At 49.9% G+C, this 26,651-nt stretch overlaps 1 protein-coding gene across 4 annotated transcripts; it reads left to right on the forward strand.

Moving 5' to 3' along the window:
- On the forward strand, window positions 1-26,651 carry LOC102687791 (rho GTPase-activating protein 40). Of its 4 annotated transcripts, none has more exons than XM_069179380.1 (15): window positions 1-156; window positions 14,785-14,981; window positions 15,420-15,649; window positions 18,630-18,717; window positions 19,028-19,176; window positions 19,331-19,499; window positions 20,014-20,105; window positions 20,777-20,854; window positions 21,524-21,683; window positions 22,344-22,426; window positions 22,928-23,134; window positions 23,728-23,871; window positions 24,234-24,382; window positions 24,865-24,920; window positions 25,356-26,651. In XM_069179380.1, exons 2-15 carry the CDS (start codon window positions 14,804-14,806, stop codon window positions 25,460-25,462), a joined length of 1,890 nt encoding a protein of 629 aa, XP_069035481.1. In that variant the 5' UTR covers window positions 1-156; window positions 14,785-14,803; the 3' UTR covers window positions 25,463-26,651. The 4 variants fall into 4 exon arrangements, with proteins under 4 accessions (XP_069035481.1, XP_069035480.1, XP_069035478.1 ...); XM_069179379.1 differs by lacking the exon at window positions 1-156 and adding an exon at window positions 7,496-7,748; XM_069179377.1 differs by lacking the exon at window positions 1-156 and adding an exon at window positions 8,842-11,168.

Genomic DNA, 26,651 nt, shown 5'->3' on the forward strand with positions numbered 1-26,651 from the left:
CGCCCGTGACGGCCGTGACGTCACGCAGCGGGCAAGTACCGCGGCAGCACCTGTCGCACGAGCGCACTGACCGTGCAGCGCTCGCGGAGGGGGGAGACGGAGGTGCAGACCGCTCGCGCGCCGCCCGCATGCCTTGGCCGCAGGCACGTTTCCGGGGTAAGTGCTTTGCTTTTCTGCCTCTCCTCCTCCTCCTCCTCCTTCTTCTGCTTTCTCTTCTTCATCTCCACCTCCTGCTCAACGCGAACAGGGCATCCTGCCGGCGGCTCCGTCCGGTCCCGCAGCGCTCTCGCCGTTCCCGATGTCCCTCAGTAACGCTTGCCGAGACAACACAAAAACATTTATTCGTTATGTTATGATCCAGACTAAGGCCGGATTCAGGGTGTGTGTGTGTGGTGGTGGTGGGGGGGGGGGGGGTTGTTATTTCCTTTGTTTGTGCATTTTGTAAATAAGGTGTCCAGCAGATGAACGAGAGTTTTGGGTTGCTAAGGACTTGTTGCTATGGTCGCCTGTTTTTTTTTTTGCTTCTTGATTATTGACTGTGACCGGTTCTTAAAGACGTAGGCGGCACCTGCTTTGTCCTGAACATGATCTTTATCGATAATAGTGTCCCTCTTACTGCGGCGGCGGCGGCGGCTGCCCCGTGAAACCTCGACGTGAGAAGCGAAGTGTGTGCAAGCGGACGAGATAATGATGCCGATTATTAAGAAAGTCTTTGTCAATACCCTTTATTCGGATAAAAGCTGTAAGTCATTTCAATAGCAGAAGCCCGAAAATATTAATAAGAATAAGAATAATTTCTAAGGCTTGGAAAACACCTGCTGTTGCAATTTCGTAGCTCGTAGCTGATAAAAAATGTTTTTAAAGCGACAATAATGGAATGGCAATACTGACGCTCGTGAAATGTTTAAGAGCGGGACGGATTCTGGAGAACGTCGGTCTATCGTGATCTGTTTAGCTGCCGGGCGCTCTTATCCAAAGATACTCGCTTGGCGTGCGTGCCCCTCCGTTGGCACAGCCGGGTGTGTCATTGCGACTGAACAAGCCGGGAGCCCAAATCACTGTTCCCCCTCTGCGCGACTGTATTCACGCGCCCCACGCGTGGACCGCACAGGCCGGTGGGATTACAGGGGCGCAAATTCACGTGGAAGGGGAAATGGAAGGAGGAGGTGCAGGGAGCAGTTTTATCTCAAACCGGGAGGATGTCCTTTATTGCCTGCAGATACAATATCACCTGCTTATCCGGGTGTTGTTTCGAATGCAAGATGTTGGCCAGTCCGAAAAACAATCCCCAGTTTGTGTCTTAGAGAGAGAGTCTTTATTATCCCTGGTGGTGGGGGGGGGTGGATGGGTGTTTTACTGCAGCAGTGTTGGTGTACAGACGGACAGAAGAAAAACAAAACGACAGGAACAGCGAGATCCATGCATATTGACGCAGAAGGTCAAGTATCAAGTAACGGTTTGGCTGCAGGTGTGAAGGAGGACTTGAATCTCTTGGGTTTGGAGCTGGGGAAGTCGGTACCTGCGTTCTGACGGGACTGACCGGAGGTTATTGAGCAAGGAGAGTGAAGGATCGTCCCAGATGGATGTTGCTTCACCCCAAGCACGTGGGTGATGGATGGAGCTGGCAGTGAGGGCCATGTTGGCCAGCGGGCCAGCGCTGGTGTCCAGTGGCACTGCCCCGCCCCCCAGGCAGCGATGGACAGGCGGGATTGTGGGATTGTTGATGCTGGGGGGGGCGGGGGACTGTGTGTTTATCTCTGCCACAGCCGCGGGATGATCAGAAGCAGATCTTCAGCTCCTTCAGGGATAATCAGCTCAGGGAACAGTGACAGGAGAGGGACATGAAGGGACATCAGGCTCACGGCTTCCACGATTTAATTCGCTTTAAATCCTCTGGCCCTCTGCCCGCGCTAACCTCACCTTCCCTTTTTCGCTTTTGTTCGCTTTGTCAAACTCGGTTCTTTCGAATCTCTAACTTGCCGCGAACTGATGTTTTTATACAAATATTTTATTTTGTAGACTGAACCATAAGCCGGTGTATTCAGTAAAACGTTCTTCAACGTGAGTATCCATGGAAGTTATAACATATTTAGATGTCGAATCCTGTCCAGTGGATATATATCAGTCAGCCCTTTGCGTAAAGTTGGCACTGTTCAGTGCTTCACAGTTCCTGTTTCACTAATACTGATATTAATAAATTGTTACTACATACTGTATGTATTTGATGCTAGTTGTTTTAGTCTTTGAAACAATTTCCAGTGAGCAAAGTAACTTTCAGCAGCTCTTTTGGATTTCAAGCCACACGCAGCTGAGACTAATAGTCGGGTAATAATTACACTGTAATGTTTCAAAAATGGTCCAACTTAGAGTTTAATGTGACTGATAATTAGACTGTGTCGCCCTGTTCCTACACCAGGTCCATAGAGATACATGCTCTTCTATCTATAATAGGCAGAAATAAGGGCCATGCTGTGATCATTGGTCAGCCCCTGAGCACTTGAAATCCAGCAGACATCACTGAACAGGAGGCCAGACCGTCCCATAATGCATTAATTGCAAAGCTAACTTTTCTAACATTCACCTCCAGCGCACGCCGATTTCAGTAATCCGCTGATCCCTGATACGATGTTTGAGGGCTGTCTGAGGTTATTTGGATTCAGCAAACAGTTTAAAATAAGGGGATTTAAATCCTCCTTTTCTTAACCACGAGAAATGCCGTCTCCTGTTTCTCATGGTAGGTGACATTTGATTCAGAACTGCTTGATTTCATCTGAAAACTTCCAAGACCACAGTGCACAAAAGCAATCTGTTACATTTCTATACACACATTATGTCTAGTTTATGCAGTGTTGAGACATACGGTTCGACAAGCACATGTAGACCATCAGCACGTCAGTCATAAACACACGACAGGCACTGGAGCCTCGTCATGGACACCATCCTGCGCTGATGAAACTGGGTTCAGTCACACGGCAAAATCCATCAGGGTGGTACTGTCGGGGCTGGGCAGTGTTTCAGTAACTAACATGGAATCCTTATTGCAAGCCGTTTTTTTATCGTGGTCCGCGCTGAAATAGATGCTACTTTGCAAACACGCGTCGCGATCCGCAGTTGATCACCTGTCAAAAGTGGCTTTAAACTCCTCACTTGTTCTGAAAAACAAACAAACAAACAAGTGGACGTCTCGATGCCGTGTCGGCTAACATCCCTGCACCTCCTCCTCCTCACTGCGGGAAGAAGCACGTTAGTTCTGCCGCACTGGAGATTCCCTACGGAATCCCCATCCTCCAGGATTCGCGGTATGGCACTTTGCAGGCGGCAACAGTGGGGAGGCAGATCCGCTTGGACTAATCCGCTGCCCCCATATGGTCAGCAAGGGTTTACCAGCCCTGAGCCCCCCCACCCAGGGGGAGAGGATCGGGTGGGGCAGGTGGCCGGCTTCACTGGGGGACAGCTGTGGGGCTTATGAACAGTGTTAAAGAAGGGACCGTTTGCGTCATTCCTCCAGCCTGTTGCCTCCCTCGAGCACTGGGGTGCGTGTTCTGCGCGGTTATCTGTTGTCCCCGTTTCTTTGGAAAAAATGGTGAGCTATTCGTGCTAGAAAGTCCAGGTTGGAGGACGGTAATCGTTATGCACTTGAGGATCAAAGCAGGGACTGGGAAAAAGAGGGAGAGGGCGGGAAAGCAGGCCAAGGAGGGAGAAGCCCAGGATCCGCGGATCTGTGAGAAGCATGCCGTGCCTCCCGAGGAAACGACTGTCACGTGCCGGCTTTGCTCGTCCTTTCCTCGGTCTCAGGGCGCTAAACCTGACTGCTGAGCGAGGGTGAGGAGGGCAGAGATGAGGCAGAAGGTGGTGAAAGCCCTGCTTTGTTCTGCTAAATCTCGGAGGAGCCAGGGGGATGTTTGGGTGAGGCGGGTGGACCTTAGGGCTCTGTCGTTTTAGCTCGGCCAACCTGCCATTCGCCTGAGCTTTAATCCACGTTCTTAACTGCACGTCTCTTTTGCTCCGAGAGCACCGAGAGTGATCGGATTGACAGGACTCGATCCTGAGGCAACTGGGAGAGATTACAGCATACTGCACGCTCTGTGGAGAAGGTGCCTTGGACTCCTCGTGACCTGTCTTTTCCCAGCTAATTGGTCTGTGTTGGACTTTATCGTATTAGTGTGTAAAGGCACTATTACTTACTTGTTAGTGTTCCCCACTGGCTCCACGTGATTCATCAGTGAATTTTAACTGTGGTGACCACCTGATTCCATGTTCAATGGGACACTTTTGAAAAGCACAAAAAATTCCCAAATAAATTAGCATGGAAGTTGCCATAAACAATGCACTTTTGCCAAGATGAATATTGAAGATTAACGATTGCATGATAAACCCAAAATACTTTTCAGCCATTGATTGTTCCTGAAAAGAATCAGAGAAAGTGAAGAGCTGATTTGTAAAGCCCATCATGAATTAAGTATTGTATATCTTTCAGAATGAAAAAAGCTGAATTTATGCTTTGGCACTTTATTAACAGCAAATTAACCACAGGACACGACAAATCCATCCATTTTCTAACCATTTTATCCAATTCAGGGTCGCAGGGCAACCGGACTCTATCCAAGTAAGCAACAGGCGCAAGAGAGGACACCCGTCCATCGCTGGGCAGACACACAGACACACACACACTGGACAGGACACCAGTCCATCACAGGACACACAGACACACACACACCCTGGACAGGACACCCGTCCATCGCTGGGCAGACACACAGACACGCACACACTCACACAAGGGCATGTAAATGACTTTCACGGTAATCAATTATCCTTCCAGTTTTTTTTATGAGCTGTGGGAGGAAACCCATGTGAACAGAGGGAGAACATGCAAACTCCATGCAGACAGACCCCCCCACCCCACCTCCATGCAGGGCCCCAGGGCTGTGATGCTAATAACTGCACCACCATTCTACCCTCTCCATAGATCTTCCTGTATTAAATCCTGCTAACTACTGTCATATAGCCCTAGAGCCCTGTGAGCGAACGTGAACAAATTAATTGCTTTAGTATAAATTTTTACATCCCTGGGTTTTTATGTGCAGTGCTCTTTCCAGAAACAGTTATTATTACTTTAAAAAGATGAGTTATTATTTATACTGATGCAGCATGCCAGTTTATGTAGCCATTGAACTTTATTACCATTGCTCATGTAAGCAGCGTGCTAGTTTATGTAGATATTTAATTTTATTACTATTACCAATCATAAGTGATTTATGTCGAGTGCTTTTTAACCCCAAGTGCTTTACTGCATTCACCACTGGAGTGCAGCAGCATGCGTCCTGCACAGCGTTGCACAGTGGAGGTCCTGTGTCCGCACTCCCACCACACAGCAGGTCAGGAGGAGGAGGAGGAGGGAAGTGAGTCACGAGTTGAATCAATAACAGGGAACTCCAGCTCAGGTGGAGTTCAACCGCAGCATCTCAGTGAAAACCCCCTACTCTTGCAACCCCTACTTTTGGGATCTTAAAAACTGGGGCTCTGGTTTAGAAATTCTGGTCCGGTGGGCATAGCGCCACCTACTGGAACACTGACACCACTTACAGCAGCCACTTGATTTGTCAAAGAAACCTCCTGTCCCAGAACTGGCCAGCCCGGGTAGCCTTGCTTGTCTTAGTTCGCGGGGGAGCTGCGTCAACATGCGTAGGCTGCAAAGGAACAAGTAAAGGTTTATTCCCTGCTGAAAAAGGAAGAAAGAAATTGCAACGTTTCGGCATGTGGAAGACTGCGTGTCGTTTACCAGCTGCACTGCAAGCGCGCTACAGATGTTTTATATCAACGGTCTGCGTCTCTGCGTCCCAAACAGGAAACGTATTTTAGCCGTCCGGTGTAAAAGTGGCACGTGTCTGCAGACGCCTGTCGGAAAGGCCTGAGGTTTTGCGTTGGTGGGCAAGTGCAAGCAAATGAGAGGAGCTTGAGCAGGAAGAGGCTCAGACCTGCAGGGGAAGTGGAGGGTTTGTTCACAGTCGGCAGCATGTGACTGACAGAACTGCCTCCGCCGTGGTTGGAAAAAATTATAAGGGGTTGATCCTCAGCCATGATACTATCCTTCAGGTTTTAAAGGCATCTTCAGCCAGGGGTCGAATATCACATTAATCTTCAGTGACGATCCCTCTTTCATACCTGTATATGACATTAGAATAACGCAGTCTATTTGCTGTGGCGGGACACTATTAATCCAGTAGGTTTGGTTGAGAAGTGGAGAGCTGGGCCAGGAGCTTGGTAGAGAGACAGACACTATGGACAATGTCAAGTTAAAACCGTACGTCTCATTTTATCAGTTTGATATCAGGTCAGCGGTTTTGTGATGAAATCTGTGATCTCATCCCACAATGATCAGTTGTTTAAAAATTGGGCTGTTTTCCCCAACGTCTCTTATACTCTTAAAACTGGTAATCCTGCACTTTGTTAGCACTGTAGCACTTCATTAGGGCGAAGCATGACCGGACTCGGGGACCTTCTGTGGGGAGTTTGTGTGTCCAGCTTCCTTCCCAGAATCCTAAGACATGCAGCCCCAGTTTAACTGGTGTATCTAAATTGCCCCAGGTGTGTGAGAGTGCCTTGCCAGGGACTGGCACCCCCTCCAGGGCGCGGTCCTGATACGTTCCCCGTGCCTGCCTTCCTCCGGCTCACTGCGATCCTACTAGGACAAAGCCTTTACTGAAAACGGACGGAAGAGTGGAGTTCAGAGGAAGATGAGCAACCGAGTGAATATTAGCTGAAGGTTACCCTGTGCAGTACACTACGATACTTTAAAATAATTTGCCTGGGATGACAAACACAATTCCCAACATGCTGTGCGATAGCAGCCAGGCTTGCGGTCATGCCTGTGATGGATTTGGGTGATGGCGTAACACAGCAGGCCCTGAACATTTCAGCATCTCGAGAAGAGCAGCAGCAGGGATGCGCTTTCCTGGCCCACCTGGCTGTCTGGTGCCCTGCGCGTGTGGCACTGGGGCGGGCTGGGCGCCCTGGCGGTCACGCCCCGGTGTCGGCGGACGGTCATGGATCTGTGCTTGCTGGTAGAGGCGTGCCGATGAGCGCGGAGCCCCCCGTCCCACTAAAACGGGCAGCCCCTCAGAAGCGGCCTTGGGTTTGAGCGCTGCGGCACCATACCCGGCCGTGGGCCTGTGCCCTGTCTGGTTTCAGTCCCTGGGCAACAGAAACCCCCGCGTTGGTGACGCCATCGCCCGTCACCAACGCGGTCAGTGCAGCTGGGCACGAGAGGGGGAGAGAGTATTCCATGCCCGGCCCATGGTATAAATCCCGGGGCACTTGCGCCGGGGCCCAGGACAAAGCACAAGGCCAGACTGCCGAGTACAGGATGCGTCTCAGCCGGCTGCCCCGAGCGGCTTTGCAGCCAGCGCATTGTTTCAAGGCTGCTCGTCCGAATGCGGCGGGGCCGTGCCGGCTGCTGCTGCTGCTGCTGTTGTGCCGCTGTCCCGGGGGGGAAGTGGGGTCGGGGCAGACGCGCGGCTCCCGGCCAGCTCCTTCCTGCCTCAGGATGCGGCTCAGTGACGCGCCAGCGGGACCGTCCTTGCTCTGATGTGTTTACGAGCTGAAAGAGGATTACAGGGAGAAGAGCTCGCCGGGAGCGGGCAGCTGCTGTTTCCTGCGTGGCGCTCGACGCCGAGGATGCCGTGGGGCAAGAGCGCGTCGGGAGCACGAGTACGGGCGTCCCGCAGGGCCTGCGGGCGCCCCGAGACCAGGTAGGCGCGCGGCCCGAGAGCTCCATGCTTGCTCTCCCGAGGAGGGGGTGGGTGCGTTTTTCCAGTGCTCCTGGTCAAGTGGTGCCTGAGCGCTTGCAGGAGTGCAGCTGATAAGTAGGGCTCTTCGGCTCCCGAAAAAGAGGTTAGTCTCCATTAAGATCTGCAGCCCTGTTCAGTTCAGACACCATGCTGTGCTGTTTCTGTTCTGTTCTGTACAAAGGCAAAGTTTCTGTGGACATGATTGCCTGGGGTGCCAGAATGCTGGACATGTGCAGTATAATTTCTGTTTTTTTTTTGTCATTCATTTTTGGGGAATGTTGTTAGAGTTGCCCAAAACGCAGAACCATAACTTCCGCTGGCATTAGAAATGAGTTGTAGGCCCTTTGAAAAAAAGGGCTCTGGAAATCCTAGATTGCCTTGCTATTGCAATCTACGAGGCTTAAGGAGCTTTTTGTAAAATTCTACATAGTGGAGTAATTTTGTGGCCTGTGTTTACTCCATAGGAATTCCATGGTGGATGGTGTGCTTATGATAATAGTATTACGGCATTTCTGAATACATGGATTAGGAGTTGTTATTAAATATAAGAGCAATTCATTTTAGAGAAAGGCAAAAAAAGTGAGTCGTGCTGGCTGAAGTTTCAATAGGAAGGAAATTCCTGAGAAACACTGAGGTCACGGAGGGGGAGGGACTTGCATCACTCCTGAATTCTTCACTAACAATGGTCTCTAAAAGACTCTATGTTTCTGTTTCCACCCAAGGATGACTGAGTGGTGGAACTTTTTGAAGTATTCGCATTCGTTAGGCAGCTGACTCCCTACAAGCCCTTGTTTTCGGAATAATGCTCCGTATCTCTGCACAAAGACTAGAACCCTTTAATTGGGTTCTGCGGGCTCAGTTATCAGCTGGCTTGGCCTGATCAGTGGCCTGTCGAGTTTTCATCTGCAGGGGATTCTGGGATGCCAGGCTTGACGCTTGATGTGTGAAACCCAGACATTGCACTGCATAGCGGTTTGTTATTCTAACCTGTGGACCCCTCAGTACACAATGAGGTGGTCAAATATATGGAGCTCCTCATTTACGTTTACTCATTGAACAATAGCCAATTATTTATATATAATTCTAAATTAAACCAGTGTTAATTGAGTTCCAGTCGGTAGCTGCGTCAGCATGCATAAGCGGCAGAGTTACAAGTAAAGGTTTATTTCATGCTGAAAAGAGAAGAAAAGAAACACAAGGCTTCGGCTGTGGGGCCTTCTGTGCCCTGCGAAAGACTGGCATCCTGTCCAGGGTGTACCCTGCCCTGCCTTGTGCTCGTTGCCTGCTGGGATAGGCTCTGGCTCACCGGCAACCCTGGTTCGGAAGAACCGATTGGAAAATGGGTGGACGGATCTAGCCGTTTACGCCCATGTGCTGTGCTGGGTTGAGTTGAGAAGTCCCGTGTTTGATGGGCCCCAGCCTGTTGGTGATCGTCGCATGCTGCTCTCATACATGCAGCGTACGTGAGCGACCAGATGGTGGCAGTGTGCCGAGTTTAAGCCATGATTACCCTCTTTTTACGGCGTGCTTTTCACTGAGGTACCTCACGTCTCGGACATGCGGAAAGTCCAGCTCGGCGACAGGCAGACAGGAGGAAAGAATGCATCCCTTCTAAATCGCGCACGCACAGTCACACGCCAGCTCTGCGAAGAAGAACAAAAGACACATTATGTTTTTTAGTTGTGCTTTCTTCTTCATTTTGGTACGCTTTTGAAAAGTAGCTCAAAAGTAAGTGTTTATCTTCTCCCGGAGGGACTTTAAACACAAACAAACAAGGAAGCCCTGCAGCTGTTCTTGTGTATTAGGACTCACATTCCTTCTGCTATTTTAAACACTGAAGGAAACAGCGCGGGTGGCTGTTATTTCTGTGCGTTTCCTCGTTAAAGAGGCAGGTACTGTGCCACAGGCAGAGGCAGTTAGAGCTGCTCTGTAGAGAGACCAGTGCTTCCAATCAGAGGTCAGAAAATACTAGAAGTGTTGAACGACCAAGACCTATCTGTGTGAGCACGAGGGTGAGAGAGTTTCCAATACAAACAGGAGGTTTTAGACACCGCAGGTTCTTCCTTTAAATCGATCCTGATCTATGAGGACCTGGCAATCTGGCATGATCGGTGATCGCCTCCACCTGTTAGTCCTGTGGTGCAGCTCAAGAGGGGGTCTTTGGAGCCTCTCCAGAGTGCATGTTCATGTTGAAATGGTGTTGGATACTGTAAGGCCGCACAAAGTATTTCTGGCTTGTCTCGATCGTGCTGCATAACGGCCAGGTCTCCTCTACCCTGCCACTCGGACATAGCCCTCCAGTTTCCTTGCTCGTGGAGTGTGCTCGGAGGAGAGCTGGAAGAACACCTTGTTTTGGTGGGAGGCATGAGAGGAATGCCTAGTGCTCAGAAGACCGCGTGAAACTCTGTTTTTCGGGGAATGAAGAAAAGCCAGTTTAGCCTGCAGAACGTCCCTCCCTGGCTGCAGCCCTTACAGACTCCACAACAGCTCACGGAAAACAAGCCAACTCACAGCTGAAGCAGGAGGATGTTGTAAATGTGTGTTTCAGTCCTGATGAATTACCCTTTGCATCTGACCGAGCCGTGCTGGTTGTTTATAGGAGACACTGACGCTTTACAGAGAAATCGCCTGGATCTGGACCCAAAACAGACGTAACCCTACCCTGCAAACGCAGAGAGGAAATGGAAAATCTCATGAAAGCTGCTGCCATCACACTGGCGAGGAATTTTCAGCCAAAAGTGTGGTGCTTGTGAAAATGTTGGGATTTTTTTTCACCGTTTACCAAAAAATCACGTTGACGGAACTTTTTTAGCCCTTTTTTTAGCACTAAAATGCAGGAAGAATACTGTGTTGTAGTGTAAAACCTATATCCGTGGACATCTAATCTTTAGTTTGACTTGTTAGAATATACCGCCGATGTTCTTTCTGGGGCGCCACATGTGGAGGTTCAGCTTTTTTGTGTGAACCGTATTCGCGAAAGGGCCGTGGTGTAAGCAGTGGGATTTTGTCATCATTGATCTGGCCTGGCTCTCAGAGGTTACATCACGCGGGCATGCCTCTGGATGGGATGTGACAGGAGGGACAGTGAGCAACAAGAGTGGTATGTGTGGCGCCGGTGATTCTCTCCACCACGCCTGAGGTAGGAGCCAGGGCTGCGAGGATCTGCCTGCCGATATGATCCAAGAGGACCCTTTCTATGGCTCGTGCGCCTTCCCAGTTTCCTCCCTCGGAGACAAACGCCACGAGTGGCAGAGAGGAGCTCATGGCCAAGCCGCCTCCCAGCCGGCTGTTCAGGCAGGCGGTCATCACGAGATCCAATGTGCAGCCAAGCTTTCTGCTGTCCAACCTGCGCTTGAGGTCCTCCAACCAGTTGAACCTCAGGTACCTGGTGTGCGCCTCTCCCGTCTGGCATCACTGGGGGTTTATATGCTGTCTTTAACCTCGGCTGGGTGTGAAGAACACACAAGGTATTTGTGTTTCACCCTCAGTCCCAGAGGGCTCCTGTTCTCACTGGTCTCCAGCTGCGCATTCAATAATTAATTGAATGTTTACTTAAACGAATGACATGCTGCTTCATTAGTGCTTTTTAATTGTTTTTTTTTTTTACAGTTTTTAACACAGTGGGATATTTAAAGGTACCTCTAATATGTTCTCTAAAAAACAAATTTTAAGAGCTGAAAACAACGAAGAAGGTCTAATTAATCGAATCATTAATTTGATTAAGGCTTCAGTTAAGGAACTGAGAGATGAGACAAAACCCTTAGGCCAGGATGACCCAATCCAGCACCTCACCTGGCTCGTGGTCTTTGTTGTCAACTGAGCTTTTGATTATTAAATTGAACAACTTATTTACAGTAAATACTAATTTGCCAACTTGAATTTATAGCTATGACACTCAGCTATAGAACTGAAGTAACCTGAAAGGAGTTTTTAAGGAGTTGGAAACAGCTAAAATCATAAAAGTAATCAGATTCTTAGTTCAGTTCAGGGCTCAGTTAAATAACTGAATGTCCAGCAGGATTTAAAACCAGCAGAAACAGGGCCAGGACTGGGAAAATGATTCTTGGGTCCCCCTGTGTCTAGCATAGTGTTGAAAACTAGATGAAAGCTCTCAGTGGCCTCCCATGATCAGGGCTCGTTGTCAAAACGAGAGCTGTTGAGCCGTTGAGTTTTTACTCCTGCTTTTTGTTCCAGAACCTGCGGGCTCTCCGTTGTTTCAACCTCCAGTTTTTTTTTTTTCATAATCCAGATGTGCTCCAGCCCGAATCTGACCCTGACACTTTCCAGCATTAGCTTCTGACCCAGCGGTTCTTACTTGCGGTCTGGAATGCCTTAGTGGGACTGGGGGCTGTCTGACCTGGTGGCACCCTGCAGGATTTGTGAATAGAACGGGGGGCTCCCGTTGGGTCAACACTGGCTAGACTGCTCCGTGTAGACGTACTACATCTCCTTCACCCCTGCTAGTGATGTGATCTGACTGCCGCAGCAGTCGACTGTGTCAGAAAGAGGATGGAAGGGGAGAAAGAGAGATCAGAGTGCTGCTCTGCGGGTGTGGAGAATGCTGTGTAGCCGCATTCCTTTACTTCTTCTTCATATCCTGTCAGCTCGACACGCACGAGACACCACTAGCAGTTACCACACACGGCTTGTAACCTCTCACAGTTCAACTTCATTGCAAGAGCCTGTGCAGAATACTTTTTACCCAGTCAGTGGAAAAATAATTCTCTAGCGATTAACCTTGAAACATACAGCACAGAACAGTAAAACTACGGCTTTTTACTATTTTATACTGTATGCTCTTTGACAGAGCCAGTAGCTATTAGAAAGATATAAACACATGCACCCACATCTGTTGGTGTGTGTCCTAGGACTGCCCTAGGACCTCTGTTTTAGCGTTGCGCAGACCGAGAGAGCAAGGGAGAGTTAATCTGGTCTCACAAAGTGTTACACAGACCAGACAGAGCAAAAACGCAACTCGGATATCATTAGCTAGCTGACTGGAAACTGAAGCACGTTTACATTTGATCTTGGGGACCGTGAAAGACGAGAAAGGACCTCTATAGGGATTCAGTTAATTATTTCTTTTTGTAGGCTTTGAGAAAGATGTAATTGAAGGGAATTAAAGACACAGCTAACGCTTTTGTGTCTGATATTCATGCGTTGAGTTTTTGAATCCTCTTGGTATAGTGTCATGTTACAGTTCATAGTTTTCTATGATGCAGTTCTCTAACAAGACGATTCTGACTGAAAACTGGAGCTACCTGTGTATTGAGGATTTCTTGCCTCCCTGTAGTGGCCCGGAGGCGACTGACAGATTTTACACCAAACCAGTTAAAAACAACAGACGTGACCTCTGCTGGTCATCCTGGGTATTTCCAGGGAATTTTTTAAAACAATTTTCCTATTCGAAGCCACGCTAACACTCTTGACCTGTAGTGGCTTTGCACTGTGTCAATAGTGACACGATAGCTAACAATGTAAATGCTACATAAAGTTGGGAAAAAATGAGGGAGAAAAAATAAAAGGAAATGGAGCCAAAAGGACACAAAACAGGAAAACAAGTCTCTTTGAGAGATTGTTCATTACCTAATATCCATTTCCTGGAGGCCTGGAACCACCAGAAACGTATCTTCTCTCACTGGGAGTTTTTGTGTTCCTCTCCTCCCTGCTCACATGGTCACCTTCTGCTGTGCAACATTGCCAACTGCTGTATAAATCTGTTAAGCGCTTCTGTGGCAAACTGTTGCAAAAGGCACTCTAGCAAATACGGACCACTCAATCGAGTGATTTTCTCTGAGATAATGTTTAAAAATTCGCTGGAGATGGAGCACATCTCTGACTGAGCTGTTCTAATGTCAGTTACATGTGCAGTATATTCAGTTTTATCCAACATGAACAGGTCTTCAGTCACATTCTGTATGTTGTGGGGGTGAGGATGGCTTTAAAGTAGTAAAACTATTTTTTGCAGAAACGAATTTCTATTTTTGTTGTTCTGGCACGCTAGTACTGCAACATGGGGGTCCAATTCCAAACCCACAGCCATTGTGTCATTAAGAGTTTCGCATCTAGAAGTCAGGACCGGGCTATGGCAGACATTGTGATTTTTCTGTTGTCTCACTAGTCTCTCCAGCAGCTGCGTACTGCTGTATTTTAACACAAAAGAGCGTACCCTTTTCAAGAATATTTTCGAGACCTTCAAGTGTAATAGTACCTACTCTTTTTCCTCTCTCTCGGGCTGTACATTCAAACTCAGTGACTCTGTGTTAATGTTCTACCGATCCAGCAAAAAGTCGGAAATCCCTCTCGCCCACATTCCTCTCTGTGTCCCTTCCAGACCATGAAAGACGTCGTAAATAGACAAGAATCCCTTTGCTCTTGTGACGGGACGAAAAAATAATTGTCCGAAAACCTCCACCCACCAACCATACACCAGTCTGTCCCACTCCTGGTCTATTTATAGATCTCGCTGCGGGATGTGTTGGCGTTTGTGTGTGTGACGCAGTGCGAGCAGGGCTTCATCAGGAACTGGGGGGGGGACATGTTTTGACAGGTTGCTTTTACAGAACAGGTTCAACACAAGAGCCCTTTCCAATGCCTAAGAGCTATTATAAGCTCTTACCTAGTCAGTCCAGAGGCCTCACTCAACTGCTGCTTGAGAGATTCCTGTAAGATACCGCTTGAAGCGTGAGAACAGCAGGAGACAGGAGTGAGACAGGCTCTGCGGCCGCTCTCTGAGTTGACCCTGTGCGTTTATTCGGTGCCTCCAGATGCTCCCTGAGGGATTATTGCTTGCGTAAGAAAATCACAACTTGCCTCGGGGGGGGAAAGTGTTAAGTGACCTTCTGCCCCTGGGTCCAATGTGGGCCTTGGCAACACGCAAAGCGCCCCGTTGCCCTTGAAGATCCCATGCAGTGCAAGAGTGGTGCCCCAGCCACTTCTCATTCCTTCTCCGGGCCTGTCCCGCTCCCTCCCACTCCCTCTCCCTCTCCCCCCTCAGGGATCCCAGCTGCTCCGAGATGAGCCAAGAGCCCTGGGCCAGCCCTCGGGACCAGGCCGCCACAGACCGCACGCAGCCCCAGGGGCGCCCCGACAAGCTGTCCCTCAGCGACTTCTGGACAGAGGTGGAGAATATCCGGGAGGGCGGCAGCGACACCGAGCAGGACAGCGCCACGCGTGACTCCCGGCAGACCGAGGGTACGGCCCCGTGCTGCGGCGGGCGGGGGGGGTGGGGGCGAGTGCAGGGATGCACGGTATTTCGAAACGCAACGCGGGGGGGCAGTATTGTGGAGTGGACTGGGCTGACCGTCTGGTACGTGTGTGAGGAGATACTGCGTGACACAGAAGTTATAAGACTCAAATTCCACCATGTGTCACTGTCCTGAAATGCAAAACTGCTGCTGCAGTAAAAGGGAGTGTTTTCTTCAGCAGACTCGTCTGGTGTTCAGTGAGGGCCTGCTTGATTTATTGTGATCCCAGGTGTGTTTCCTCTTTGCTGGCACGGAGATCTCAGAGATGATTTAGGGGAAAATGGTCAAGAAATCAATTTTTTAAAAAAAGGACTAAGAACCCGTTTGCCTTGCTAAAACTGTTGAACGGCCTGTGGGACTAGCAGGGTGTGTCCGTGTGCCGCAGAGGGGGAGCAGGAGAAGGAGTGGCTGCAGGATGCGGGGCTGTCCACCCTGATCAGCGCGGACAGCGCGGACAGCGAGGGCGTGGACCAGGCGGTGCTGCTGTCCACCCTGACCCGCACGCAGGCCGCCGCCGTGCAGCGCCGCCTCGACACCTACACCTGCTCGCTGCGCAAGAGGAGCAAGCAGCCCCCGCGCGACGTCAGGGACGTGTTCGCCACGCCCATCTCTCAGGTGAGGCCACGCCCCCGTCTCTGGGGAGACAGCCCAAGGAGGGGGGAGAAGCCGGGGATGAGGGACCGGGATGTTTGAGGAAACTCTAAAGGACTCACCTTCTGCTGGGAAACGATGAGACACTAACCTGTTCTTCTCATGGGACCTGTAGAAACACAGTCCCAGCAACAGAAATACATCTACAGCTTTCAGCCTGTGGCCCACTGCACACCTGAGGGCCCTGCAGCCATGTCACCCTGCAAGTCACAGCTGGCCGCCCACTGAAGCTCAGCAGGTGTGAGCCTGGTCAGTACCTGGATGGGAGACCTCCTGGGAAAAACTAAGGGTACTGCTGGAGGAGGTGTTAGTGGGGCCAGCAGGGGTTGCTCACCCTGCAGTCCATGTGGGTCCTGATGCTCCAGTATAGTGACAGGGAATTTCGGATGAGACGTAAAACCGAGGTCCTGACTCTCTGTGGTCATTAAAAATCCCAGGGCGTTTCTCGAAAAGAGTAGGGGTGTAACCCCGGCGTCCTGGCCAAATTTCCCATTGGCCCTTACCAATCATGGCCTCCTAATAATCCCCCTCTATGAATTGGCTACATTACTCTGCTCTCCTCCCCACTGAGAGCTGGTGTGTGGGGAGCGTTCTGGCATCATCCAGGTGGGGCTGCACACTGGTGGTGGTGGAGGGGATCCCTATTACCTGTAAAGCGCTTTGAGTGGAGTGTCCAAAAATGCACCATATAAGTGTAAGCAATTATTATTATTATTATTATTATTATTATTATTATTATTATTAAGACACGAGCACAGACAGCAGCATGGGATAAAGGCTTCTGCCATGAGTTCAGGAAGAAATCAGGGACATATTGTTCCCTACGTTGGTTTGAACCTTTAGATGGCATGCACAGTGGGAAAATAGCTGAACTGAAATATAGTGTATATATATTCAAATCAACTTTGTTTTTTTTTTTAAGTCTGCAATTCACATTGGCTGGCCCTGAATAACTTCACCCTGGGAAGCGCAGACAGATCAGTACAGCAAATGAAGCCTTCACACTTTCATGCTTTAATAAAAGAAATAATTACTTTATCCAGCAAATGCAAGAAATGAAACAACAGTTACAGATGTCAGATGGCACTGAGTCACCCTAACACCCTCATAGCGGGAAACTCTTCTCTTTTTAGCTTTAGCTGGTTGAACTGAGTGAGTAAGGATGGGGAAAACCTTTAAACTGGTAGATCTTAAATTACACAATGATGACAGTAGCTAGGCACAAGTTACAAAACAATTGGATGATGCATTGCTTTTGTATTTCTCAAATATTCCCATCGGCCTGCCTTCATCACCGTCTCTGAACGCCACTGATCTGTAACGTTAGATGGAAAGGATGATTGTTCTGAAAGTGACGTCGCCGTGCCCGAATTTCCCAATGTGTTCTCACGGCGGAAAATCTACACCTCGGGTTTTGATCACAAGGTTTCCAAGTCCTGATCGCAGTACGATTATGTGCCCATGATCACCATGCCATCTGAAAGTAGGCATCGCAACAGAGAATCTCTCCTGGGGCGAAGAAGTGTGAAAGGAAGGGGGGACACGTATTATTTGTAAAGCTGGGCAGCCCTGCCTGAAAAATTTTAAATTACCTCTATCAGGTACCAGGGTGGCTCACTGGTTAGCCCTGCCGCCTTACTGTGCTGGGTTCCTGGATTCAATTCCAGTCCTGGGGAGCTGTCTGTGTGGAGTTTGCATGTTCTCCCCATGTTCTTATGGCTCTCCTCAGGGTGCTCCGGTTTCCTCCCACAGTCCAAAGTCATGCTGGGGGGTTAATTGGCTTCTGGGAAAACTGGCCCTGGTGTGCGTGTGTCTGTCTGCCCTGTGATGGACTGACACAGGGTCCAGGGTGAACCCTGCCTTGTGCCTGTTGCTTGCCGAGTTAGGCTCCAGCTTCCCTGCACCCCTGAATTGCTATGAAGCGTTTTGAAAACGGGTGGGTGGTACCAGGTACGACTGAAGGCGGTGGTGATTTACCGGGCGACTTCATAAAGCTACTGGGCTGTGGCTTCCGAGCACCACTGGTATGTGCAGACCCCAGCCGAAGATAAAGCGTTTTCGAAAAGTAATTAATCCGGCGGTAATCCTTCCTCTGAGCCGGTTACACAATGCAGGACTTCACCGATTCCCTGTTCACTTCTAGAGGACAACAGCAGCTGTGTCTGAGCTGTGTGTCACAGGCATGAGGACAGCAGGTCTACTGGCAGGACCTCCTCCAGCGTAATTTTCATTTTCATTTTCGTTTCATTTTTTTTTCCATTTTTTTCACGATGCGCACAAAACACCCATTGAACCTGTTATGCAAATCTTTATTGTGAAAGCACGCCGCCTGGTAGGAAAGCATTGCGTTTTCCTACAGTCAGGGCATCAAATTCAAATCAAAATGAATTTCAGAACCACTGGATTAAATAATTAAATCACTGAAGTGTAAAGCATCTGACTGTCGGTATTTAACATGAATGATCACGATCTGGCATGAGCCATCTAGTTCCCAGAACTAGGGAAGGGATGTGGTTACCTGCACAGGTGAGACCTCCCCAGTCTAGTCCCTCCCCTTTCCAGAGTTTAAGAGGCTTCTAAGAGAGCCTCACAAAGAGACTTGATTCCTCCACTTGCCTGAAGATCAAAAAACAAACAGTATTAGAAGGAATCAAAGGTCGTCGATGGTCTGTTTAGGGTAGATCTTTTATTTGTCCTGTGTATTCTGATATAACAACAAAGGCTGTGTTGGATTCTGCGTTTCTATGTTTATCTCAGTGGGTCTCAATAAATATACAAGACGCAGACACTACTGTTTTTTTGGTAATCTGAAACAGGGTGGTATTTCCCTTTAATTTCAGGTACAAAACTCCTTTTTTGCTTTTGGCAGCCCTGTATAAATCCTGGCTCATCGAAAGCTCCCTTCAGGACCGAGGGGACTGACTGTTTCATTCTTCCTCCGCAGAAATCCCTTCCAGAAACCCAGGAATCCCTCTCAGAACTTCTGACCCCCGAGGAGAACATGGAGAGTCTGGTCAAAACCCCTCCCGCAGGTATGAACTGACTCTATTTCTGCTCCATTAATGTTAACAGAAAATAAGTCTGTAGATTCTTTTAACCAAGGGAACTGCTAGCGATATTCTGTTCTCTTACAAAAGCTTTACGCTTAGCCTGCCTAAAACGTTTGAAATTGTGTATGCCATGAAAAAGCCACTGTGTTTAACAAAGACCAGGGGAAGATATAATGAGTTTGATACGTTTTGAGAGAGAAATGATATTGGAGGAGTTACTAAGACAGTAGTTGCAGAAGCCTGACCAGGGCTTTGGTGACGAAGGCCTGTGTCTGTGTGTGTGTGCGGTCAGGTGTCAGGATGGAGTCACAGCGCAGAGCAGCGAGAGACGAGATCTTCATCACGGACGTCGCCTACTGCGAGCAGGCGGTCATCATGCTGAAACAGGCCAAGCTGCCCTGGAACAGCAACCTGCAGAAGAAAGACGATGGCACTCTGCCTGTAAGCGGCGCACACGCCCTTTCCTTAAAATCCCTCCGGTTATCCAGCCTGCAGTTTTTCAGGCGCAGGCTTCTGTTGAAGCGCGGAAACGGGCCAGGAGCCGGGACCGGCCCAGCCCAGCCTCAGCCCTGACCTGTCCCCACCTCCGTCTCAGCAGAAAGTCGTCTGCCCGCGCTGCCGGCTCGGGGTGACCCACATCCAGGACCTCTCGCCCCAGGACATGAAGAAGGTGCGCCAGCTGGCCCTCATCGACATGACCGCGCTCTGCGACCTGCTGGAGCTCGACCTCAAGAGGCACAAGACCGGGAAGAGGAAGATTCCAGGTACGCAACACTGACCTCCAGAGGGGTCCTCCTCTTTGGCACAGGATGGCGCCACATGGAGACGAATCCATAGGTGGTTTATGGCTTGAGGCAAAGGTTTCCAATGATGGTCCTCAAGAGATGCGTGTCTGCTGGGTTTGTTCTGACCACGACTGACTCCAGTCAAGGTTCACTTAATGAACTGGAGTTAACCGCAGTATCTGTGCACTTCTGCTGTAGCTTAACCCTATAGTTTTGCTGTGGTTTAAAAAAAAACGTTCACTGTGCTTTATTGCACTGGATGCAGAGCTTGACAGATGTTTACTGCAGTGTACCTTGGTTTTACCATGGCCCTCTGTGGTACAGCAAAGGGAAGACACACTCCAGCTTCTGGAGGCTACATGCGCCAGTGTACAACTACAGCTAAACCATGGTAAAACTGTAGGAAAAGGGTTGCGTTTCCTCGGGGTAGAATCCCAGAGGACGGGCCTGCATGCTTGCAGGACGCGCTGACCCGCTGTGTGTGTCCCTGCAGAGAGCTGCCTGTTTGGGGTACCCCTTGCCACGCTGCTGGAGAATGACCTGAGGATCAAGCTGAATATCTCCATCCCCCTCATCCTCCAGGAGGTGAGTCGCTTTCATTTCCACACCGCAAGGTTTCTTTACATACTAGTGCCGGTCTTATGAAACAGGAGCCTTACTGTTACAGGGCTCACGGGCGGCTTATCTTAAGCACCAATCTGACAGCAGCATGGCCACTTATTTATAATTAGATTAATCAAGCAGTGAGTGCGTCGCAGTGAAATCCACAAGTTGCTGTGGTCTGGTCTTCAACCCTGGCTTTTTAAAGCGCGTTTTCACACTGTTCTGGACCCCATAGTCGTACAGTTGAGGGTTCAAATCCCAGGTGCATCGCTGCCATGCCCCCTCTGAGAAAGGTACCTCCAGCACAGTAACTGAGCTGTATCCGGGTGTGAAAAACCTCGCTCGTCTGTTTGAAAAGCCTGAGCCAAATAAATACATGTCAGTGCTGTAGGTGGAGGGTTATCGGGTTTCCCAGATAGATAAAAATGTGACTCAGTTGTTAAACGTTCCAGTCTGGGATTGTCACGCCCTGTTGTGCTGAACACTACGGTCCTTAATTGTCTTGTGGAAAGATTGTTTTAGGGCGGTTCGGGGGAGGGGGTGGGTGTGAAATGTGTGATCTGACACACGCGTCACTGAGGGATCGGAGCTCAGCAGGACTGACCTGGATCCTCTTCCTTCCTCTGCCCCCCTCCCCACCCCCACTTTCACAGCTGCTGTCCTTCCTGGAGAGGAAGGGTCTGGATTCGGAAGGAATTCTGCGAGTGCCGGGGTCCCAGACCCGGATAAAGGTAGGGTAAGGAACGCGACCCACCACACACTGTCTGGCAGGCTTCACTTTTCCGATTTAGGAAAAAAACAGAGTGGATTTCTAAAACGGCACCCCTGCCGTAAGAGTTTAACTTGGTTAAACTCTTCCTAGTTCTGCACATTTACAGTGGTTTTAACATCGTAAAATACCCTTTCACATCCTCCACTGTGTGATTTATTACACTGGGCCATGGGAATGTCCCGATACAGCAACGTTTACTGTAGCATACTGTGGCATTTCCATGGCCCAGTGAAGTACAGCATAGTAAATCTGAGCAAGCAGAAAAACTACAGTAAAAGTATGGTAAATGAGCAAAGTACCTTGGCAGATTTACCAAGGTAGCCTTTTATAAGGATGCTAGTATATCTTTTCCAAAATATTTCACTTTTTTACAGTCCTGAAGACGTGAAGGTCATTTAAAATAATCAGATTCATATACAGACTATGCACTTTAGACAAACAGATCGCAATTAGCTTTGCCTTGCTAGTTTATTTAAGAGACGCGTTTATAGTCTTGGTGGATTGTTCAAGATGAAGAAGGCTTTAAAATAGCCAGGGCTGCACTTAAAAAGTGCCTGAACAGCTCCCACCCCACTGCCTCCTGGTGCTACTCTGTTTTGACTCCTCTCTGTCGCCCCCTTGTGGCCAGGCCCTGCAGAAGAAGCTGGAGAGCACCTTCTACTCCCAGGAGTTCAGCTGGGAGGAGGTCAGCCCCAACGACGCCGCGGCCTTGCTCAAAAGGTTCATCCGTGAGCTGCCTGCCCCCCTGCTGACCGCAGAGCACCTCAACACCTTTATCGCTGTCCAGAGTAAGAGGCTCGTCTCTCCTGTGCCGTGCTGCCGCCAAACCAAGTCGTTGCCATTTACACACCCCTACAGTATTTAAAGCACACAAATAAAAGTAAAAGTCCTGGTATTTCTATTACTGTGTCAGAAAAACACAGCCTTGACAAGATGGGGAAGTTGCAGGAAGCTCAGTTTCAAAAAATATTTTGATCCATTCAAGAAGGCACTGCTCTTTGAGACCTATAACTCAACCTGGTGTGGTCAGGGCTCATGCCAAGCACACCAAGAGTATCACCATAACTATTTGACAGGAAAAGGGTTCATTTCTATAGCTCCGTGAAGTTGGCACCCCTACAAACAGCACAAACAGTAAAGCCCACTGCATTGGCTAGTGTTCCGTCTGTGCGGTTGAAAGTAGAGTCCGAGGTGCTTTCATTGCCAAGATATAGCACCTTCCTTTTTGGGGGGAGTCATGCAACGCCTATCGCCATTGTAGGGGGGCCGAGTAACATCACACCTCGAAAAAAGAGGCGTTTGTAGGAGCTTCAGGGAGCTCATGGCTACGTCGTCTGTGACTTGACTGCAGGGGTTGTTGAGTGCGCGTGTGTCTGTGACCGAGAGAGTGTCAAGTCCAGACTGCCGGGCTCTGCCTGTCTGTGACGGTCCGTCCCTGTGATCCGCAGATATCCCGGACCTGAAACAGAAGCTCCACGTCCTCAATCTGCTCATCGTGCTGCTGCCAGAGCCCAACAGGAGCACCCTGAAGGTGAGTGGGTCAGGCGTGCCGAAACGAAGCTTGCACTGGAACGCACGGTCTCGGAGATACGATTTAATTCCACTCCGAGCGATATGTCGGGAATTTCTTTAAGAGACGGAGAGAGTAACGAAGATTATTCTCAAGATCAATTCAAGAGAAATCAGAACATTCTTCTCCCTCCATATTTATTTAGGGGTTCAAATCAAATCTTGCCTGCACAATTGAGGAACTGGTCTCATTTTTCTCCTGCCTCCGATCTTAACTGTGCAAAAGTTTCCATCTGTTTTAGACCTTTCTAAGACTCTTTGCCCAGATCTCAATCTGATCTGTTAAGGATGAGGACTGTACTAATGGAGGAACAGAGCTGCACTCCTCACCTCCAGTGGTCTCTTTCGTTTTCAGAAATGTGCATGTGTTAAAGTGAATGTGCTAATTCAGAGCGAAAGCCCTAACTGCAGCTGTACCTGGTCCTGCCTCTCCTGTCTCGGGCCCCTCTGCCCCGCCCTGCAGGCACTGCTGGAGTTCCTGAGCAAGGTGGTGTCGCGCGAGTGGAGAAACCGCATGAACCTGTGGGCCGTGTCCACCATCATGGCGCCCAACCTGTTCATGCACAAGGCTGTGCCCAACAAGCTGGCGGAGGCCGAAGAAAAGGGGCAGGCCGAGCGCGCGGCTGATGTCATGAGGCTGCTCATCTGCTACCAGGACCTGCTCTGGACGGTACAGTACACCGCGCAGGCCCCTCCCCCCTGGACAGTAGACAGCACAGGCCCCTCCCCCCTGGACAGTACACAGCACAGGCCCCTCCCCCTGACAGCACATAGCGCAGGCCCCTCCTTTCTGGACAGTACAGAGCACAGACCCCCTCGGACAGCACACAGCACAGGCTCCTCCCCCTGACAGCGCACAGCACAGGCCCCTCCCTTCTGGACAGTACACACCACAGGCCCCTCCCCCCTAGACACTATACAGCACAGGCCACTCCCCCTTGGACAGTCCACAGCACAGGCTCTGACTAAGCAAGACCTCTTGGAAAGCTGCTTAGAAGTCTATACTACAGCCTTTTTCAGATTTTATCTCCATAACAATAAAAAAAAAACATTTCATTCATAAAGTGACAAATGCACAGTGAAGGAAATGCATATATTACTGTATTGGTTGATAATAAACGTCTTCCACCCACCCCTACTTAAAAATTTCCATCAGGTAATCAAAACCTTTAACATCAAATCCAAACCAGGATGACGAAAGATATATACAGTAGCACAGCATCTGGGCAAACATCTGGGCTAACCCTTGGCTTTTCTCCTCAGATCCCCAACTTCCTGATGAGCCAGGTGAGGAAGCTGAACGAGAACAGCAGCAGGCGCTACCAGTTCTACGACAAGCGCATCAGGAGCCTGCTGAGGAAGATCCACGCAGACAGCCGGGACAAACCGGACAAGAACTCCACCGAGGTAGGGTCTGTTCCGCCCGGAGCGCTGGCCAGCCCTCTGGTCTTCTTCATAGGCACATCCTGGACGTCTCAGCTCCTACTTCCTTCTTTCTTGTCCATGCTTCGGCAAAGTTTTTCTAAGGCGGACAAAATATAAGGGAAAGCTGATTTGTTTTTCCGAAAAGGGCACCTTGTGCATGTTTTGAACAGTTAGCCACCAGGCAAGTGGTCTCCTGATCCTAATTTGAAACAGGCACGCCTCCATGACTGACGGCGCCCCTTGCTTCATCTACTGTGGCAGGGTGATCCAAGCTCTCAGGTTAGAAGCTGCTGTTCTCTGGGTACCGGGCTCCTGTCTGAACCCGAGTGCCCTCTCTCTTGCAGCCCAGCCGGACGGTCAAGATCCAGGTGGGGGAGGCGTTCAGCAGCTCCATGGAGGTGTCCCTGAATGTCGACTCCCGCGCGGCTGACCTGCTGGCCCAGTTCCACCACGACCTGCGCAGCTCCGACAAGGGCAGGAACCTTCTGCGGCGGTACGTGGCCCCCGGCGGCGGCACACGGCCCCTCATTCAGGGACAGACCCTCCACTTCCTCCAGTAAACCTCCCCAGCGGACCCGCGCTGCTGAAAACCCAAGCCTTGTTTGCACCAGGAGCCAAAGGGTTCATGGTCAGTGCTGTCCTGCCAGTGTGAGAGCGGTCACTCCCCTACTTGTGGCTTCACATTACCACCAGAACTTGGCTTCCTTTCTCTTCCTGCCCCCAGCAGTCAGTCACACCTGCTCCTGCCCCCAGGTGGGGCCACATGCCCGTTAAGCAACGCTTAGAGCAGCTCTAGCAAACTCCCTGCAGCACTGGGACAAAAGAGCTGGCATGGACTGAATACAGTGGTTACTGGTTGGCCAAGTTTGAGATGACCCTACTTCACCTTACTGCTCGAGGGGAGTTTAGGCCCGCGTGAAAGTCACTGATAAAGGAGAAAATAGCACTGTGTGGTTTTTTTTCTTTTCTCTCCAGAAATGGCTCCATTGTCTACCCTGATTGTGCCATCTATGAAGTGGGCGGCAATATTGGTAAGTCCACAGTGTCCACACTTCGATTTTTGAGCTGGGAAACTGTAACGTGCCTGGAATAAGAGACAGTCCGATTGCCGAGAATTCTGTGAAGCTGAAAACCAGGAATACTGAACGCAGAAATATTCTGGACTATTTCTTCTCTTTTGATCAGTTAAGGGGGGACCCCTCAGATTAAAAAACTTAAGTCAGCAAGATCACGGGACGGAAAACAGGATCGTATATCAAATTGCACAAGAACTGCAGCATTTATGTTTTGCCTGTTGCAAAGCAATTTTTTTTTTCTTTTAATGAACCAAAAACAGAAATCTTAAATGGGCAAAGCAGAACAGCCATGTAACTGCATGCCAAGGCTGCAGTACCTTAAGTGGGGGAAAGAGAGAGAAGATTTTAAATCCCCAGCGTTTAAGATCTGTGTCTTTTTATTCTACACAGGTGAGCACTGTTTGGATCCAGAGGCCTACCTCCTAGACCTGTACAACACCAACCCGAGTGGAGAATGGGTCATCAGGCAAAAGCAAGGCTCCTCCAAGGGCCTCTGAACTAAAGGGGGGCATGTGAATGGACGAGAGGACTATAACCTGGGTCCTGGATACTGCTGAAACACGTTGAAGGGAGGCATCCAGAAGAGAGAGGAGCAGCCCTCGGTCCGCTCCTGCAGGGACTCTCACAGAGGCTGCCTGAACTGCAAGCAGTGGAGCATCCCAGGTCCCAGGCTGGAGAAGAGCACCATTCCACGTAGACCGACTCCAGGGGCGCACGCAGCCCCAGGTGCCAGCCGCCCTCGAAGAGAGAAGGCGGGGCTCAGCCGGGAACATGATGCACCCCGCACTGGGACCCCTCAAGCCCTCAGTCCGGACGCAGAGACATTCCAACCAGGACGTTGCCGGACCACAGCCGAGAGGCTGCTTCGCACGCACTACAGGCCTTGTTCCAGTTGGCCTAGGCCAGCGCTGCGCTTCGATCTCGGTCCCGAGCGAGCAACGCCGCCCGTGCCATCTTACGGCAGTGTGCAACACAGTCAGCCGATTTCCCCCCGTGCATTTAGACGCCCCGAGTCCTACAAAACGACAGTGGGAACACAAGGGAACAGAATGTGCCGCCACCCTTTTTTGTGAAGGAAGTAACTCGTGCGTGTGTGTGTGTGAGACACTGCCTAGTCAAAGCCACTGGCAAGCCAGTAGGCAGCAGGCAGTTTAGCAGACTGGGAGCCAGTGGACATTCAGTGGACCTCCGGGGTCATGTGCGGTGAGCTAGGGCTCAGACCTGACCCGGAAAGCCCAGCTGCCTGCTCTTCGGGGGGGGGGGGGTCTGTGATGTAGGCAGGCTGGCAGCCCCTGCCTGGGGTTCCTGAACAGTTCATGACGATCCCCCGCAGACAGCAGCTGAAGCCAGAGGAACAAAAGCACGCAGGCACTAACGGAGTTCGGAGTTTGAAGGGACTTTCTTTAAAAGATCCAAAAAAGGACAAAGGAAGCTGGACTTCGATCTTTGTCTTCTTTAAATGTGGTTCTTACTGTGGTGTTTTGAAGGATAACAATAGACTATTTAAATAAAAACCTCAAAGTTCATTATTTATAAGTGAAACAGTTGATGTATGCTATTGAATACAGCTAAAAACAAATGGGATTACTTGTAATGAGTATGTAATAAGGCTCACGTTGTTCTCAAGTTTTACATTGTACAGAACCTTTTGCAGTTTTCAGTAAAGCGAATGATTTGTTTAGCAGA

Source organism: Lepisosteus oculatus, chromosome 16, assembly GCF_040954835.1.
Source record: "Lepisosteus oculatus isolate fLepOcu1 chromosome 16, fLepOcu1.hap2, whole genome shotgun sequence".
Classification (NCBI taxonomy): Eukaryota; Metazoa; Chordata; class Actinopteri; order Semionotiformes; family Lepisosteidae; genus Lepisosteus; species Lepisosteus oculatus.